This window comes from Macrotis lagotis, chromosome X (genome assembly GCF_037893015.1).
Source record: "Macrotis lagotis isolate mMagLag1 chromosome X, bilby.v1.9.chrom.fasta, whole genome shotgun sequence".
NCBI lineage: Eukaryota > Metazoa > Chordata > Mammalia > Peramelemorphia > Peramelidae > Macrotis > Macrotis lagotis.
The window spans coordinates 415,714,130-415,732,745 of record NC_133666.1 but is presented as its reverse complement, the minus strand read 5'-3'; the positions used below and the strand labels follow the sequence as shown (position 1 = coordinate 415,732,745).

Genomic DNA, 18,616 nt, shown 5'->3' with positions numbered 1-18,616 from the left:
TGAGAAGGTTCATATGAGTACTATCAATGTCATTTTTCTATGCAGGAATACATGCAGTTCATCATCATCAATAAGTCCCTCATATTTTCCCCTTCTGCTCCAATCTCCATGCTTCACCTGAGTCCTGTATTTGAAGATCAAGCCTTCTGTTCAGCTCTGGCTATTCCAACAGGAACATTTGAAATTCCCCTGGTTCATTGAAAGTCCATCTTTTTCCCTGGAAGAGGACATTCAGTTTTACTGGGTAGTTGATTCTCGGTTGCATTCTAAGCTCTTTTGCCTTCCAGTATATTATATTCCAAGCCCTATGGGCTCCCAATGTAGTTGCTGCTAAGTCCTGTGTGATCCTGACTGTAGCTCCACAGTATTTGAATCGTGCCCTTCTGGCTGCTTGTAATATTTTCTCTTTGACTTGGGAGTTCTGGAACTTGGCTATATTCCTAGGGGTTGGTTTTTTTAGGAACTCTTTCTTGGGGAGGGGGGGAGAAATCGGTGGATTTTCTCCATTTCTATTTTGCCTTCTGCTTCTAGGATATCAGGGCAATTTCCCCGTAATAATTCTTTGAAAATGATGTCAAGGCTCTTTTCCTGATCATGACTTTCAGGTATTCCAATAATTTTTAAATTATCTTTCCTAAATCTGTTTTCCATATCAGTTGTTTTTTCAATGAGATGTTTCACACTGTCTTCTAATTTTTCTTTTTTTGGTTTTGAAGTATCAAATCCTGATTTCTCATAAATTCATCAATCTCCCTGAGTTCTATTCTTTGTCTGAAGGATTTGTTTTCCTCAGAGAGTGGTCTTATCTCTTTTTCCATCTGGCCAATTTTGCTTTTTAAAGCATTCTTCTCCTCAATAACGTTTAGAATTGTTTTAACCATTTGACCTAAGCTGATTTTTAGCATGCTATTTTCTTCAGCATCTTTTTGGATTTCTCTAAGCTGCTGACTTAATCTTCATGTTTTTCCTCCATCTCTCTCATTTATTTTCCCAGTTTTTCTTCTAACTCCCTCATTTGATTTTCAAAAGTCTTTTTTTGAGCTGTCATAGAATGAGTCCAATTTCTGTTTTTCTTGGAGTCTTTAGATGCAGGAGCTTGTGCTTCCTCATCTTCAGACTGAGTATTTTGATCCTTCTTGGGCTCGCTCATATGCAAAATATTTCTCAATAATGTTCTTGTTTCTCTGCTTATTTTCCCAACCTGAGCCTGGTTTTGGGGTGCTTCCTGAGCTTTTAGGACAGTCCCGCAAGGGTCTCAGTGTGTGAGGTTCTGTCCTCCCTCCTGGTCTGTGAATGACCATATGTGCCCCCCTCTGCCACGGGGGCTGAGGTGGGGGGGCCTAGACTGCGATCAGGATCTGAAGGTGTCCAGAACCCCAGAGTCCTGTTCCAGGGACAGAGGACAGACCCCAGCAGTCTCTCTCTTCACTCCCCTCCTTCAGCTCAATGGGCTCATGCCCTAGGGGCTCCTGCTTACCTGCTCCACCTGTTTCTGTTTCCTGGAACTCAGCTGTGCTGGCCACACTGCTCTCTGTGTGCCCTGAGGGCTGGATTTCAGGTGCTCGCTATGGCAGAGGTCCCCTGCTGTTCCCCCAATTTGTGCCCAGTGCCCCCCCCCCCCCCCCCGGCGTAGCTCAGGAAACGCCTCCACTGCTGTGAGCCACAGCTCCCAGCACCCTGGGGCTGCCTCTGGGAGGCTGAAGTTCTTTGGCTCTGGCGGGCTGCCCCTCCAACCCTGGGGAGCAGAGCCTTTCTGCTCTTTTCCTGATTACCTTGAGTAGGAGAACTGCCTCACTGGGTCCCCTCTGTGGGTTCTGTGTCTTGAAAGTTTAGTTAGAGTCCTTAGCTTATAACTTTTATGAGAGAGTGCCTAAGAGATGTTCCGTTCTTGTTGCCATCTTGGCTCCGCCCCCCCTTGCATAGCTTTTAAAAACTTTCCTGGGGTTGTAATTGAAGAGAGCTGGCTTTATATATTTCAAAGGGAGGGATAGGTACTTTAGCTCACCTTTACACTTTTTTTGGAGAAGTATACTATACTTACCCTAACAAAGACAGCATGGTAGAAAGCTTCTGATAACCTTTTAATATGTGGCAAGATGTCATGGACATGAATAAGGGGGAAAAAAAGGTTAAAAGTCATTTGAATATGTAAAGTAAAAAAATCTGTTGAAATTTAATAATTTTTAGGTCTATTTTGAATAAACTTCAGTCATTATTGAAGAATCGAGCTAGAATAGTTTTCTTCTAGTAAAGTTTATTTGGAATCTTTTCCAAATAAATGCCTCACAATTATCAGTGTCACAAAGAATTCAGGAATCTTTTCTTGGAGTACTCTATCAAAATAGTATTATACTCAAGACCTTTAATAAAACACTTTAATATATTAAAAATGAAGAGGGGATATTCTTGGAAACCACTTCAGGAGCAAAAACAATAGATCCACTTTCTGAAACACATTTAGTTTAGATGTTGGGTGTTTGCAAAACACCAGTGAGAAGTTAGGTATGAACTCTCATCCAAAAGAGTTGGTATAGGAAGGAACTAGCAACCAAGAGTCAAGCTGTAATTAATTTTTATTGCTTCTCCCTTTCCATACCACTTGATAACTAGAAGCAGATTCCTTCCCAGTTTTGGTTCTTATTCTGGGGAGCTATGTGTTAAAACTCTGAAACTTCATAGATCTGGGAGTAATAGGCAGTGCCTCTCAAAAACTGTTGCTACTGTTATACTAGTTTACAATGCCAGGCTCTGATAAGGTAGTACCAGAAGTTTGTTTGACAATACTGCTTATCAAGCCACAATGAGTAACCCAATAGCTTGCAAGATGATTTTTATATAGTAGACATCTAATATCTGTTAAATGAACATTTGTAACAATTTTACAATGGTCATTGGGCAAGTGAGTTAATTCTACTAATGTTACACTAATTTTACTTTTTTGAATATAAATTCAACTTTTTTATTTTATCTGGTGAGAATATAGACAAAAGTGAATAACAGCATAGAATTTATGTAAGCAATAGTTTTGCATTGTAAAACTGATATGAAAAGTGAGGGCAATAGTAGTATCCACCAGGGTTAGATAAATGTTAGGTATTTTTAAAAAACTAGTAGTGAATAGTAAACAAAAATAAGTGAAGACAAAGCTAACAACAACAACAACAATAACAACAGTTAGCATTAATATTAACAACAGTTAGCATTTATATATTTCATTAAGTTGACAACAATACAGTGAGGTAAGGTGATATTATTATTTTCATTTTTCAGAGTAGGAAACTGAGCTGAAAGAGGTTAATAATTTGGTCAGGATTCCACAAGTAGTTAAGTATTTAAGGTAGAATTTTTTTTTTGCAAGGCAGTGGGGTTAATGGACTTGCTCAAGGTCACACAGGTAATTATTAAGTATCTGAGGCAGATTTGAACTCAGTCCTTCTGACTCCAGGGCCAGTGCTCTATCTACTGCACTACCTAGCTGCCACCATTAAGACAGAACTTGAACTTAGGTCTTTATGACTTCAGGTCCAGTATTCTCCCACTATTCCACCAAATATCAAATATGGAAAAGAAGGATGGCCAGCAGTTTTAACACTATTGCTTCCAACTTTCTCTCAATCAAATCAGGTGCAGTAACTTCCTCAAAACCTCAAACCAACAGATGTTGAGCAATTTGCAATTGGAAATTCAGGAAAGAAGTTTACCCTGGTAAGATGTACATGAAAAGAACCAAAGTCAAGAGAGACTAGAAAAGGAGGAGGACCAGTAAGGCAGCTATTAAAATAATCCAGACATGAAGAGATAAGGGCATAAAATGGAAAAGAGATAGTAGATTGAGAGGAAGAAAGGAAAGAATCAGAAGGTTGATTTTATATATATATATATATATATATATATATATATATATATATATATGTATATATATATATATATGATAAAGGTTGGAGAGAGGAATAAAAAAACAATTCTAGTTTTAAGTTTTGAAAACCAAATGAAGGTTGAAAAGGAATGGTTAGATAATTAGTCTGCAAATCTGACTCAAACTAACAAATACTGATTAAGACCCTCTTAGCAACAACACAGTTCTTACCCTCCATTTGATAATCTGTTCTACTCTTCACAAAAGCTATTCTAAATCTTTCCTGCTATCACCCACAACTCACAGTTGAGGTGCTCACTTCATACTTTACTTAGTTTCTTGTTTTCTTCTTTGGTACATTTCAAATCCTTTATTTTCTCCTCTAAACATTGATGAAAATTCTATTATAATTATTAACTATTCAGAAACATTTAACACTACTGACCATATTCTCTGGCTGGATACTCTCTGCTTTGTGGGCTCTCCTCCTCCTTTCTAATGACTTATCTTGGGCTCTTTTGCTGGGTTTATCATCACATCAAGCTCCTGAACATAGTGTACTCCAAGTCTCTAAGTCACTCAACTCTTTCTAGCAAATCCAGGACCCATACTACATTCAGGGCTTATATCAACTTTCACAGGTTCAAATGTCATTATCTATGCAGAAGATTCCCTAAATAAACACAATCAGGTCTAGTTTCTCACCACCAATTATCTATTGTACACTTCACATTGTATATTCCAGAAACATTTCAAATTTACTTTGTCTTAAATAGTATTTATTATCTTTTCCCAAAATCTGGGAGAGAAGGATAAAGGATTTTTCTATTTTGCCTGATAGTACCATTGTCTTCTAGTTATTGACATTTACAATCTGGGTATAAACCTCAATTTCTCAACCCTTGGCAGATCTCCTTGGCAGATCCTTTGGTTCCTTCCTCCACATCTCTCATCTCTTTCTAGAACTGGCCCTAAGCACCTTTTATTGTATTTTTCTAAGCCTTCTACTTAGCCTCAAGGGTCTCAATTCTTTTCATCTCTAATATACACATTTGCCTAATAATTAGCGTTTTTTCTAAAGCACATACCTCATGTTACACTTCCTTACTCAATTCCCAATGATCTCTGGAATCAACTATAAAGTCCTATGCTTGTTTGAAAGAGAACAGTTTTTTTGAATTTCCCCTGCAAGCATGAGGTTTGCAATAAGCATTGAAACATATAACAGGTTTATTAAAAGAAATGTACAGAACAAAAACAAGCAAACAAAAGAACACCACCCCGAACTCAGGATGACACTCCCTCTTTGTGGTGGGGTCTTAATCCCCAAGCTTGGCTTTGGAACAAGAGGGGAGCAAACGGAAAATAATAATAGCATCTACCTCCACAGCATTTAGCACAGTTTCTGACTGTATTTCCTCCTTTCCTTATTAGGGCCCATATTTTCCCCGAAATTATTTTGAATACATATTTTCTATGTGATTATATGTGTTCATAGGGGTGGCTAGGCGGCACAGTAGATAAAATGCCTAATTCTGGAATCAGACTCATCCTTATGAAGTTAAATTTGGCCTCAGACATTTACTGGCTAGCTGTTAGACTGGACAAGTCACTTTACCCTCTTTGCCTAAGTTTCCTCATCTATAAAATGAACTGGAGGAGGAAATGACAATCTAGCCCCATATCTTTGCCAAAAAAAACCCAAAACAAAACAAAACCCAAATGGGATCATTGAGAAAAGGATAATATGTATTCATGTTTCCCTATAAGTGTCTTGAGATTTTAAAATATTATGCTTAAAATAAACGTGCTTAATGTTCACTAGACCTACAATAATCTTTCATGAAAGAAGAACCTGAAAGGTTGAGAGTTCAAAGAGAAAACATCTTGGTGGTTCATTTTTATTTCCTTAGTATGGTCAGAAGGCAAGGGTTACCGGAGATGAGCTCCTCAGGACCTTTCCATCAGGGAGCCCTCATCTGTATTTTGGATCAGTTCACTATATTTAGAGTCACACCACTGAGGAGAGGGATATTTATCAATAATTCCATTAATTATTTCAGAAATGAACCCTTTCTTTCTCCGGATCATGGTTTTTATCAGTTATGTTAAACATGGGGGTAGGTCTTATCAAAGCCTTGGGAGTTAGGATGGTTTGGATTTTGCTGAGTTTAGGGACTCCAAAACAGGTCTACCTATTCAATTGTAAATTGATTTAGCGACTAGGATATCTTCAGATGAAAGATGACCTTTCTATCCCTCTTGTTCTTAGAGGTACAGAAATGAGTTAAATAAAAATTTATTTTCCTAAGGGTAAAAAAAGTCTTATGCTTGTTACTTCTAATGCATACTTTATAGCTTAGCCTGGTTTATATTTCTAGCTTTGTTTTATTCATCATCATACAATTTGTGGCACTAACAATGTGGTCTTTTCATTCATAAAGAATATTACATTTTCTGACTCCAAGCATTTGTACAAAATTGTTCCTGATGCTTGTTATGTCTTTCACCACAAGTTAGAATTCCTTCCCTTCAAGACTCAGTTTAAGTATAACCTTCTTTATGATGCTTGTTTTATATTATAAATAGATAAAATTGGATTATACCCTTGGAGGATTTATACCATGTCTTGAATTTTTCATGTATACTATCTGGCTGTACAGTAATGCTACCCACATAAAAATTACCAAATACCAACCCCCCCCCAAACAACTTATGATATGAAATCAAATTCTAGTCATCTTTTGAGATTCAATTCAAATTCTACTTCTTCAAAGAAAACTTCACTAATCCATTGTTCAGTTGTGTCTTTGTGACCCCACATGGGATTTTCTTGGCAAAAATATTGGAGTGATTTGTCATTTCCTTCATCACCCTGTTTTACAGATGAGAAAACTGAGGCAAATACAATTAGTGCCTGAGGCCATATTAGAACTTAGGAAGATGAGTCTACACTGCATCACCTAGCTGCCCCTACTTCACCACCTCATGACTAAATGATGTTCCCTCTCTCCAACAACTTCAAAAAAAAGTAGGCTGTGCCATACAAATAAATGCTTAATTATTATATACTACATTTTTTTCCATGTTTAGTCAATTTGATAAATTAGATTTTAATAAAAAATTATGTACTACTATACCACCTAATAGCCACAGATAAATAGAATTTTAGAATTGGAAGAGACCTTAAAAACCATCTTCTGCATGAAACTTTTCCTATTTATCCCAACTGCTATCCTGTATTTAACTACTTCAAATACAGCAAATGAGAATACAAGGGTTAAGAAAGGGCTTTTGGGGAAGGAGGTAGGGTCATTGATTAGCAAGATAGCAAAGAGGGTCTTATAAGAAAAGAAAAAGTAATTTGGGAGCTCAAGGCAAGTGGGATTATCAGGAAAAAAGCTTCTTATAAGAAGTAGTATTTAAGTTGAGGTCTGAAGACAAGGATTGTGAGAGGCAGAGGTGGGAAGAGTATTCTCTAGGTAGTGGGAGAATAGTGCTTGAGCAAGAGCAAGAGAAATTAACATAGAGTAATATGTTAAAAAGTCTTAGGGGATAGTTTCATATACCCTTTTTCAAAATGGGATAATTTTTTTGTTTCCTTTAAAGATTCTCACACAGTGTAGAAAATGTAGATAATGTTCAATGGGTACCTCACTGATATGTAATGGTAGCAGATGATTAATTTAGCTGAAGAACAAAGTTTGTTACAAGTAATAGCTATCTGGTTAATTTTTTCAGTATTTTTTTATATTCATTTTCAACAAATAATATAATTTAGTTTTTCCTAATCAACATTCTGAGAAAAACATACACTTTTTTCAACTTCTGGCAAAACTTAAGAAAAACATTTGATTTGTCCTAACGTGCATCAATTTCCTTTTGTCTTCTAAATCAATTTTTTTCCATGATAGTTATTAAAGTCTTACACTGAGGTATATATTAGATGTATATTTTTATTGAAAACATGTGGAGAACAAATTTCCAAGGCAGCAATCTCATTTGATTGATTACATATAAACAACTCTTTCTACTAAAAATGTTACATTCCTGGAAAAGATGTTTAAGATTAAATCAGATTTAATGTTGGAAGCATTTGATTAATATATTTTTCTACATCTTCTAATGGAAACATAGATACTAATTAGATTGCACAATGAGTAGAGCACTGGACCTGAGTTCAAATTCAGTCTCAAGAGATTTTCTGCCTGTGTGACCTTAAACAAATAAGTTAACCTTGACTACCTCACATCCAGAGTTATCTACATTCATCCTGATTCATGACTGGGTCAATGGCCCTAGATGGCCCCAGAGGAGAAAGTGAGGCTTGTGATTTAGCACAGCACTCTCCTTTCTCAAATCCAATTCAAGTTCCAAGTCATAGTTTCTTTGATGCCATAGTCTTCATTGAGAATTAATAACAAACATCATCATCATCACTCCCATATTTATACATAAAAATGAAAGTTTTTTTTTAAATTAAAAAGTGACTTTACTTTTCTTTAAAAAGAGAAATTCTCTTTTGGAGCCAGTTTTCCAGACACAGGAGAAAAACCAGTTTCTTTACTTTGGATCACAACATAAGGCCTCTTCTTTCACCAAGGACAACAGTGAAGAAATTCACTAGAGAGGGACTATAGTAACTAAGAAACTTTGGAAAGATTGGCAGTGGGAGGACAGAGGGTATTAATGAGCAAGAAAATACCAGAAAAGCATAAAAGTTCTAATCAAATGAAATCATTTATATAAATTGCTTTTGCAAAATTTAACATCCTATAGAAAATGTCATTATTACTATGATACTATAAGTGGACATAATTGGCTAACTGACAAGTACAAAAAAGGCTACTTATATTTCTAAATATATAAATTTAAACAGCCTACAGGATTAGGTAAATTATGCATATAGGTATATATTTAATGTATACAACATTAAAAAAATTGATATTTTATAAATTTAGATTTTGGTATTAACTTCAAAGTAGTATACAATGTCCCTAAATCTTAGTGTAATTTTTATGTTTAAATATCTTTTTTTTTAAATTAGGTTAAGAATACAGAAAGCAGGTCAATCAAATTTAAGAAAAATCAAGAAAGCAAAACTAAAACAAGAATTGGCAAAATCAGAATTTACAAAGATTTCAATAGGTTGGACCACTATGTTGAAATGATAAATTTATTTCAGCATTCCAAGGATCCATGAATTTATTATCTTGACAACTTCTTCCACTTGGTACAGTTTGTAATCATCCATAACTTGAGTCTTCAAAAACTGCTGTGGTTTAAAAATTCTTCACCTTGGAGGATGAGCTCTTGGATAGACACATAAGGACCTGGGTCCATAATAATGGATGATAGGTCCTGACAGAATTTATCAACAAAACCTTTGGGAACCTAGTGTCACTTGTGCTTTAAGAGTAGGATTTTAATAAATTACATTTAAGTAGAATAAATAAATGTGAGCCTAAGGCCTGAATTTTTAAAAGCAAACCAAAACTCTCATGTACACATACAGGATTAGGAACAATTGACATGAACAATTTATGCTAAAAGATTTGTGGCTTGTAACCAGGTGGTCATAAGTTTTATTTTGAGGGATCCTTAATCTTATGGGCATAAGCAACTCCAAGTAAGGAAACCACCTCAACCAGCATGGCTTGTATTAGCAACTTATCTGTAATGGATTGTCTTAGGGAATTGCCTAAGGCACTTAATTTAAGTGACTTGCCCAGGGTCACAGAACTAGTGCCAAAGTGGGATTTGAACCCAATTTTCTTCTTACAAGGACAAGTCCTCTACAGCTATACTATTTTTCCTTTCAGCAATAAGTTTAATAGTAATCAAAAGTATGCTGTAGCTAAAAAAATTAAGTTGCTTTAGGAGAAAAACAGTGTCTAATTAACAGGTAATAATTGCACTGCTGTACTCTATACAAATCAAATCATTGCTGGAATGTGTTCATACATCTCACTTTAGAGGTGACATTCATTTACTCTTTCCCATGTCACATACTAGCTCTAGTCATTATTCACTTCCCTAAGTATAAACTCTGACATTCCTTTATTTGATCATACCTCCTAGAATATTAAATGGGTCTAGATATATAATACCCATCTAGAATTTTCAACCTCTCTCTCAACTGATTCCTATTGCCTTCAAACATGTCCAAGTCTCCCCTACCCCTAAAAAACAAACTGTCCAATGAATTGTATCACCCTATATTCAACCCCCCCCCCCCCCCCCACACACACTAGGTCTTATCATCCTATTTATCTCCCTTCCCTTGCTAGGCCATAGTTCTTTAAAAATTTGTCTTTACTCAGGGTCTCCACTTCCTCTCACTTACTCTTCAACCCTTTTAAATTTGGCTTTCAACCTCTTCACTCAACTCAAATTTTCTTCAGCAGCAGCAATGCTCTCAACTGACAAATCTGATCACTTTCCTTGATAACTCTCTTCTCCTGGATACTCTTCCATCTCTAGATTTTCATTATCTTTTCTCTCCTGGTTCCCCTCCTGAATCTGTTTGATCAATCTTACTTGCTACCACATTACCTGTGTTATGTCACCTAATTGTAGGTGTTTCATAAGGTTCTGCTCTGGATCCTCTTCTCTTCTTCTATACTCTTCCTCTCTGAAACCTCATCAGTTTTCAGAGGTTTAACTGTCTTCTGTTTTCTGTCTGAGCTTCAGTCCTGTTCCACCAACTGCCTATTGGATATTTTAACCTGGATTTCCTATAGACTTCTCTTAGACTCAACATGTCTAAAACTAAACTCATTATCCCCCCCCCCCCAGGACCCCCCTCTTTCAAATTTTTCTATTTTTTAAGGCATTGCTCTCCTAGAGTCTGCAGTCTATAATTCTAGACTTCCCATTGTCTTTCACCTCATAGATTCAACTGGTTGGCATTTCTATCTGAAGAGATCTTTATTATCTGATTCCTTCTCTATTCATTCAGCTATTACAAGCTCTCAACATCTCTGACCAAGATTATTACAACAGCTTCCTAATTGATCTCCCTACCAGTTTCACATCATTTCAATTCATTCTACACATTACTGACAAAATAATTTTCTGTAAGAATAGACTTCATTATGACTCCCCTAATCAACTAATTTCAAGTTTCCTACTCACTTGAGAATAAAATATAAATTTTTCAGCTCTGAAAGTTTTTCACAACCTGGTTTCAACCTATCTCTCCAGTGCTGTTGTCTGTGACATGCATCAAGATCTCCCATCTCTCTATCTTTGCAGTGGTAGTCCCCGTTAGTAGAATGGAATATTACTTTCACTCAGAATCCCTCTCCTCCTTTAAAATGTAGCTGCCAGAATCTTCTACATCAAGCCATCCCTAATGTTAATGCCTTCCTTGTTTGTAGATTAAATATATATTATCTTTATGCTGTATATATTTTTATATGAACTACACTGACACTTCTGAATGACTCCTGGTTCTCTTCATAATCGATCATTTCTAGGCACTTTTGCCAGATTTTCATTCATATTGTGCCCTCTAATTGCAGGTGTCTCACAGGTCCTGAACCTTCTTGTCTTCTGGACTCTTCTCATCAGCTCCCATGGATTTAATTACTATGTCTATACAGATGATTCTCAAATCTACCTATCCTGCACCAACCTTTCTAGTGACCTCCAATCGCCTATCTCCAACAGCCTTTCAGACATCTCAAATTGGATGTCCAAGAGATATCTTAAACCTGCTATGTCCACAACAGAATTCATTATCCCCCCCCCCCCCCCCAATTCCCTACCTTCTACCATCTCTAATGCTGTAGAGAACACCACCATCCTCCTATCCCTCAGGTTTACCATCTAAGAGTTGTCCTGGTTTGCTCATTTTCTCTTACATTCCCTAACCAAGCTCCTGTCATAGTCTATTGGTTTCACCTTTGGAAAATCTCTTGAATACACCCCCTGTTCTCCTCTGACACTATCACCCTGGTTCAGGCCCTCACCAATTCACAGCTGGACTGCTTGAGGCCTGCCTTTTGTCCTCTACTCTAATCCATCCTTCAATCTTCCATGAAAGTGATTTTTCTAAAGTGCAGGGACAACTACGTCACTTTTCTATTCAATTAACTCTAGTGACTTCTTATCTCTTGGGTCAAATAAAAACTCATCTATTAGGAATCCAAAGACCTTCATAATCTAGTATCCTCCTACCTATACCTACCTTACTAGTCTTCTTACAAACTTTATCTCCCATTCAGTATTCTTCAATCCAGTGACATTGACCTCTTTCCAAGAACAAGAAATTCTAGGGAGATAGCTCCAGGCATTTTCTGTTAAGCCAACATACCTCTTGGGCTTTCTTTTTTGTCCCCACTATAATCCCAACTTCTAGTGGAAGTCTTCCTCACCCCTCCCTTAATTCTAGTGCTTTCCCTCTTAATTTTTCCTTAATTTATCCCATACAAAGCTTGCTTCAGACATTGGCAAGAATTTTTTTTGCTCTTTTTGTATCCCCAGTGCTTAGCAACATAGTTGGAACACAGTAGGCTGTTAATAAATGTTTACTGATTGAATTAGTTTTCTCTTTTACAATGGATGGTCATAATGAAGCACAATATCAATATTTGTGTAATTCCTGTTTAGAAGGGGTCCTTGATACTTTTCTGGGCCCCAAGGAAACTCCTCAGAAATATATATGTATGTATGTATATATATATATATATATATATATATATGGTTTTTTGCAAGGCAAATGGGGTTAAGTGGCTTGCCCAAGGCCACACAGCTAGGTAATTATGAAGTGTCTGAGACCAGATTTGAACCCAGGTACTCCTGACTCCAGGGCCGGTGCTTTATTTACTACGCCACCTAGCCGCCCCTAACTCCTCAGAAATATAACTTTGGCTAGGTGCCTTTGGGTCTGAAAATAATCTGACAGGACCCAAATGCTTGACTCTAAATTTGTGTAAGATTCACAAAGCACACTTGTTAGCCTAATTATCTTGCTGTATATGTAAAATTCTTGCTTCTTCCTAGGACTGCCTCCCCTTCTCCCAGATGCAGCTGGAACCATAAGAGAGTATTTCACTCCCTCACACCTGTGGGAAGCCCATGACTGTGTGACTCCCTCCATCTCAGGAAACATGTTCAGACATAACACAAAGACCTTGACCCTTTTCCACTCTGTCTAGTCCCCTATCTATACTGAACCATATGTTTACATATGTTTGTAGTAGTATGACAAGACAGTATATCTAACTGCTGTCTTTGCTTCTGTAGCCTGATTGCTCTTAATACCCCACTCCCCAAAACAGTATAAAATTCCTATCCCCTGAATACTCAGGGACTATATGATTTGGGTACTCTTTCATCCCCAGGCAGTCCTTGGGAAATTAAAGATCTCCAAACTTATCAAATTTTGGTCTGTCTCACTCTTTGGGTTCAGCCATGAGAGTAAAGTTGTTTCTTTCTTTTTTTACTTGTATCCTCAATTTGTAGAAAAGTGCCTGGTACTTGCTGATTAAGTTAATATTAAATATTTGCTGAAACTGAATGAATAGAATCAGGGAAGAGGATTATTAATAGAAGATAGTAAGATGACTGTAAATTATTGTACATATGAATGATTAAAGGATTTGAGAATGTATAACCTGAAAAAAATAGGTGACAGAATAGTTAGAATCAAATTTAAAAGTAACTCAGAAGCTGTGATTGACTTTACAAGGAAGGTAGAACTTACCTGGATAAGACAAAGGACAAGACCTTCTGCCTAACATTGACATGGTTCATCTTATTCACCGACTAAGTATTTGATCTGAGACTGACTGATTCCATCATAAATGTGTTAGAGGGGAATCTTTCTACTAATTGTGAAAACTAGACCCAAATAACCTTTAATATCCTAAACTAATTTTTTTATGGCTCTTTTGTATTAAGCCAAACTACAGCAGAGCAAAATTATTTCTTTAACTATGCTTTTGTACTACTCAACAATTTGATTTTGGTAATTTTACTTATTTTTCACATATTATTTAACAGCAATGCCAAGTGTAGGCATATTTACATTATTTTGTAATCAAGGGGGGGAAAACAGTCAATTTATTTATAGTCAATAAATGTTGGGCTCTGATACAACTATATTTAGTTAATCTTGGATCAACTTCACTTCAACCAATGACTTTCATCTATTAAATGAGGAGCTTCAAAATGATTAGGGGCATTTATTTTTTTTAAACTATGTCACACAAATGGGAAATATATGTACATTGCATGATTGTTTTTTTACCAAGGATTGCTCAAACCAGCTTGATACACAAAGGTAACAGTATAAAGTAGCTAAGTACTAGTGTTCTCCCTAACTAAAAAATCCTTTTGCTAGAAAAGGAGAACCAGGCTGACTGAAAATGTATGTTCAAAGTCATAAGAACAGAAGATTCCAATGGCTCTGGGGCTAACACATCATAAGCCTCCCCCATTCTTCCAACTCCTACAACACATACACTAAACTGTAATCCCTGAAGAAAAGATGGTTTCTTACTCTGTTTTTATATTTCTATATGCTTTATATACTATATGCCATATATTATTTTATATATAACTACACTATTACTATACACTTTATACTATGTTATTTTACAACTATATACTATATATGTTACTATGGAATATATATGCATACATACACTATATATTATATAACATACATTACTATATACTTTACATTTCTCCTTATTGGGTAGCAATTGATGCAAGAAAAATTTTTACTGACCCTGCCTGAAGAGGTACCAAATGTTGATTAATTATTGTCTTTACAAACATCATCTCTTTTGATTTTCACTAGTACCTAGAAAACTGGGTGTCGTTATCATCCCCACTTCACAGAAAAGAAAAACACTAGATAGAGATTAAGTGACATATTTAAGGTCACACAGAGAATTGTGTTTTGGAGGGAAAATCTGAATTCAGTTCTGCCTCCAAGTCCAACACTATCTACAGCATTACCTAGTTGCCTAAAATATACCCAGAAAGGGTCTTTAGGGTTAAAAAGACTGTCAATCAGACATACACGTGCTTTCTCTCAGTCTGCATGGGTTTCTTTCCAAGACAACACAGATATAGCAAGGTCTGACGAATTTTCTCATTAATTCAAATTCACTTGGCCTATTTTATTTATTTTTTTAGGTTTTTGCAAGGCAATGGTGTTAAGTGGCTTGCCCAAGGCCTAACCGCTAGGTAATTAAGTGTCTGAGGCTGGTTAAATGAGGTAAATTCTAATAACATCCATTTACATTCCAGTTATGCTACATAAATGATAGTGAGCAAAAACACAAATCTTAAAGGGAGAGATGCAGGAGAATTCAACAGGGAACTTCCTTTTTTTAAGAATTAGGTCATAGGGCCCTGGAGTCAGGAGGACCTGAGTTCAAATGCGGCCTCAGACACTTGCAAAAAAACCTAACAAAGAAAAGAATTAGGTCATAACCAAGTTTTTGTTGTTTTGTTTTGATCACAAGAGTCGAAAAATGGGGGAAAGGGCTTGGACAGGGCAGGGGATCTCGGGGAGCACCACTGACTTAAGCACAAATTTGGGGGCTCCCCGGAGGCATCACCCTAGGGCTGGGCCCGGCCCGTGGCCCTCAGCCTCTCCAAGGCCATTCCCTTCATCATTGAGAATCTGGGGCCGCTGGGCCCGGGCTGCCCCCACTTACCCGAGGAGCAGAGGGGCCGGGGAGGGGCCCCGGGCCGCGCGTCCTCACTTAGCTCCTCGGCTGGGGCCACGACCCTGGCCCAGGCCCCGCTAGCGGGGCTAGGCGCGCGGGCCGCAGGGCCGCTCCCAGGCTCGGGGGCCTGGGTCAGCACATGCGGAAGCTAGTCCGGAGCCTCGGCCTCGCCCGCGCGTGCGCACCGGCCAGCCACGTGCCTCGCCCACGGCCGTCTCACGTGCCCCACTCTTCCAGCGCTCCTCCTTTCCCGGCTCGGAGGAGGCTGTTAGTAAACTCCAGAGCCACGCATCCCCGGCGCACCCGCCCCTCCCGCGCTTCCCGGAAGCGTGGCAGCGCCTCTGCGCTTGCGTCCTCGCAGGGCGCGATTCCGTTTCCGCTTCCGGAAATAAAACTTTGCGGGACCCCTCTCACGTGATGCAAGGAGGGGAGGAGGAGCTAGGTTTAGTGGCGGGAGGGGGGGGGGGGGAGAAGAGAGGTCAGCGCGGACGTCAGCGTGGGGAGCGGAAGGTCAGGGCCGAGCGGAGCGGAAGTGAGACGGGGAGTCTGTCCGCCATTGTGGACCCGAGGAGCGGAGTGCGAGAGAGAGGAGAGGAACGAGCAAGCGGAAAGCAGGGGCCCCTCTCCTCCGTCTCCCCAGCGCCAGCCTCCTTCCTCCCTGGCCTCGCAGCCGGCGGCGGCGATAGGGACAATCACTTGGCGGAGGGCGGCGGCCGACGGCTGGGAGTGCGCGGGGAGAGGCCCAGGCGGCGGCGGCGGCGGCGGCGGCGGCGGCGGCGGCTCTCGGGTTGCGGTGAAGAATGTCAGCCACTAGCGTGGATCAGGTGAGGACGCTGAGGCCTCCGCTCGGCCAGGCCCCGATCCTCGTGGCTTCTGCTCCCCGCCGCTGCCGGCCCGTAACGGTGCTGCCGGGCTCCCGCTGCCGCTCCGTGCGGGGCCGGGGCCGGGGCCGGGGCCGGCCGGGGTGTGGGCCCCCGGCCCCGGCCGCCGGCAGAGCCAGGGAGCGCGTGCTCGGTACTGAAGCGCGGAGAGCCACCGGGCTGGGAGGCTCGGCCCGGGGCACACTCCGAGGAGGCCAGCAGTGGTTGGTAGACGGCTTAAAGATGGTGGAAGGGTGGGGGATGGTGGGCTCTAGCAATTCTACGCCAATTAAGTTAAAAAGAACTTGGATTTGGTGATTTCTTTGATTAACACGCTTTTCCCCCTCCTTCCTCTCTCCCTCACTACAACCGTTCTTCATCTTGTTACACAGAGACCTAAAGGGCAAGGAAATAAAGGTGAGCGTGAATTGTTTTTTACCTAAATATTGTTTCCTTTTGGGTGAATCTTGAGGCTGGAGTGTTGGCTCAATTTTTTTTTCCTTTAAAACGTTAAACTTTAAATAGAAACAGATTAATCAGACCTAAGAACTGTTTTCATGAGTTCAAATGCCACCCAGACTTTCAGCATTTTCCCGCCTTGCATTCCCTTTTGGAAGAGGAGTGCTGAACAGATTTTCAAAGCGTTTTTTTAAAAGAGAAAAAGCTATTTATGGATAGAGCGATAATTCTCAGTCATATACGTATCTATGGTATTATGTAACTATACCACAAAGTTTCTGCACTTCATATGTAGACAAGTTTCTTCTTAAAGTTGATGTCTTGCTTGACATCTCTAGATTAATTGGGACACATAGTTCCAGCCCACTTAACATTCAGCCACACGTTAATGAAAATTGTTATGCTCTTCACTAAAAGTTGTACTAAAATCAGTTACTAAGCATCAACACAGAAATCACAATTGAAGTAGCATGCTGTCATTTGTCTAGTTGGGTGAATGAGTCTTTGGTCCATGCGGAAGGTATGTTCTAATTTAGGAATAATTTATGAGTTGTCTAATAACGTGTTTACATATATGAAATGAAAGGCATCCTGAAAAAGTTTTGCAATCAATATGAATTACTGGAGTTTTTTTTTCCTTTTAAAGGAATGTTTGCTTATTAAACATGGTGCTTTCCAGTCAGCTGATGAAAACATGACAATCATGTGACATGAAAAATATGGAATAACACTTTTCAAGGGAAAAGTATCAATTAAGTGATTGTTTTAAAGTGAAAACAAGATATCGCTGACTTGGTAGTATTTTAGGGTTTGAAATTATAAATATTAAAAAGTATTTTTTCTTGTTTATTTTCTATTTTAATAGCAAATTTTTATTCCACTAATTAAAACTATCATATAAAGTTCATTTTCCTCTTTCATTGTCCCTTATATTTATCTTGAAGTATATTTTTCACATCATTATTACTTACATTATTAACATTATTGTGAAATGTAAATCTGCCTTTCACTAAATCATGTGATTTTTTTTTTTATTTCATTTTTGTGTATTTTTGGTGTTAATGTGAATATCAGTCTATATGAAATTCTAAAATCTGTAGGATTTATAGAAAGTTCTAAAATAATCTAAAACAGATGTCTATTTTTTGGAAGGAGAATCATCTGTTATCTGAACTTGTGTATGATAAAACTGTAATCTGTGATTAACATTATAACTTCACTGCTCTATTTTATATAAAAACATTAGTTCTTCCATAGCCACCTGGAGAGTATATGCTTCCCTCCCATACTCAGCCTCTCTCTTTCCCCTCTCATTCTTTCCTTTTTTCCTTTCTCCCTGCTTTCTCATTCATATACTTTGATTTGAGATTAAAGTTCTATTTCCATTTTATTGCATTTAATTTGTGAGGTTTTTTTTGGTATGAGATATATTGCCTATTTAATGTAACTTAGCATTTTAATGAAAATTGGGGAGTTTTTTTGGGGGGGAACTTTATTTTATTTTTTTAGGTTTTTGCAAGGCAAATGGGGTTAAGTGGCTTGCCCAAGGCCACACAGCTAGGTAATTATTAAGTGTCTGAGGCCAGATTTGAATCCAGGAGGTACTCCTGACTCCAAGGACACTAAGCCACCTAGGTGCCCTGGGGGGGGGGGGCACGGGACTTTATTTAGAAAAGAAAGGGAGTAATAGTAACCCATTAACAATCCTTTATTAGTCTTCTTACCTAATGGAAGACTTTGAAATTTGT

The 18,616-nt window shown here is 38.5% G+C and overlaps 1 protein-coding gene across 5 annotated transcripts in view; it reads left to right on the top strand.

Annotated features, from left to right (window-relative positions):
- YTHDF3 (YTH N6-methyladenosine RNA binding protein F3) overlaps positions 1–18,616 on the top strand; it is a 192,140-nt gene that overhangs the window by 137,748 nt on the left and 35,776 nt on the right. For 2 of the 5 annotated variants that reach the window (XM_074201934.1, XM_074201932.1), the window contains exons 1-2: positions 16,301–16,373; positions 16,802–16,826. Coding sequence is in view for 2 of the 5 variants with exons in the window: in XM_074201931.1 (XP_074058032.1) it covers positions 16,350–16,373; positions 16,802–16,826 (49 nt within the window). In the remaining 3 variants the exon portion in view is untranslated. Of the gene's footprint in view, positions 1–16,067; positions 16,374–16,801; positions 16,827–18,616 lie in introns of those variants that run through there. The other 3 variants (XM_074201931.1, XM_074201930.1, XM_074201935.1) reach the window with 3 other exon arrangements.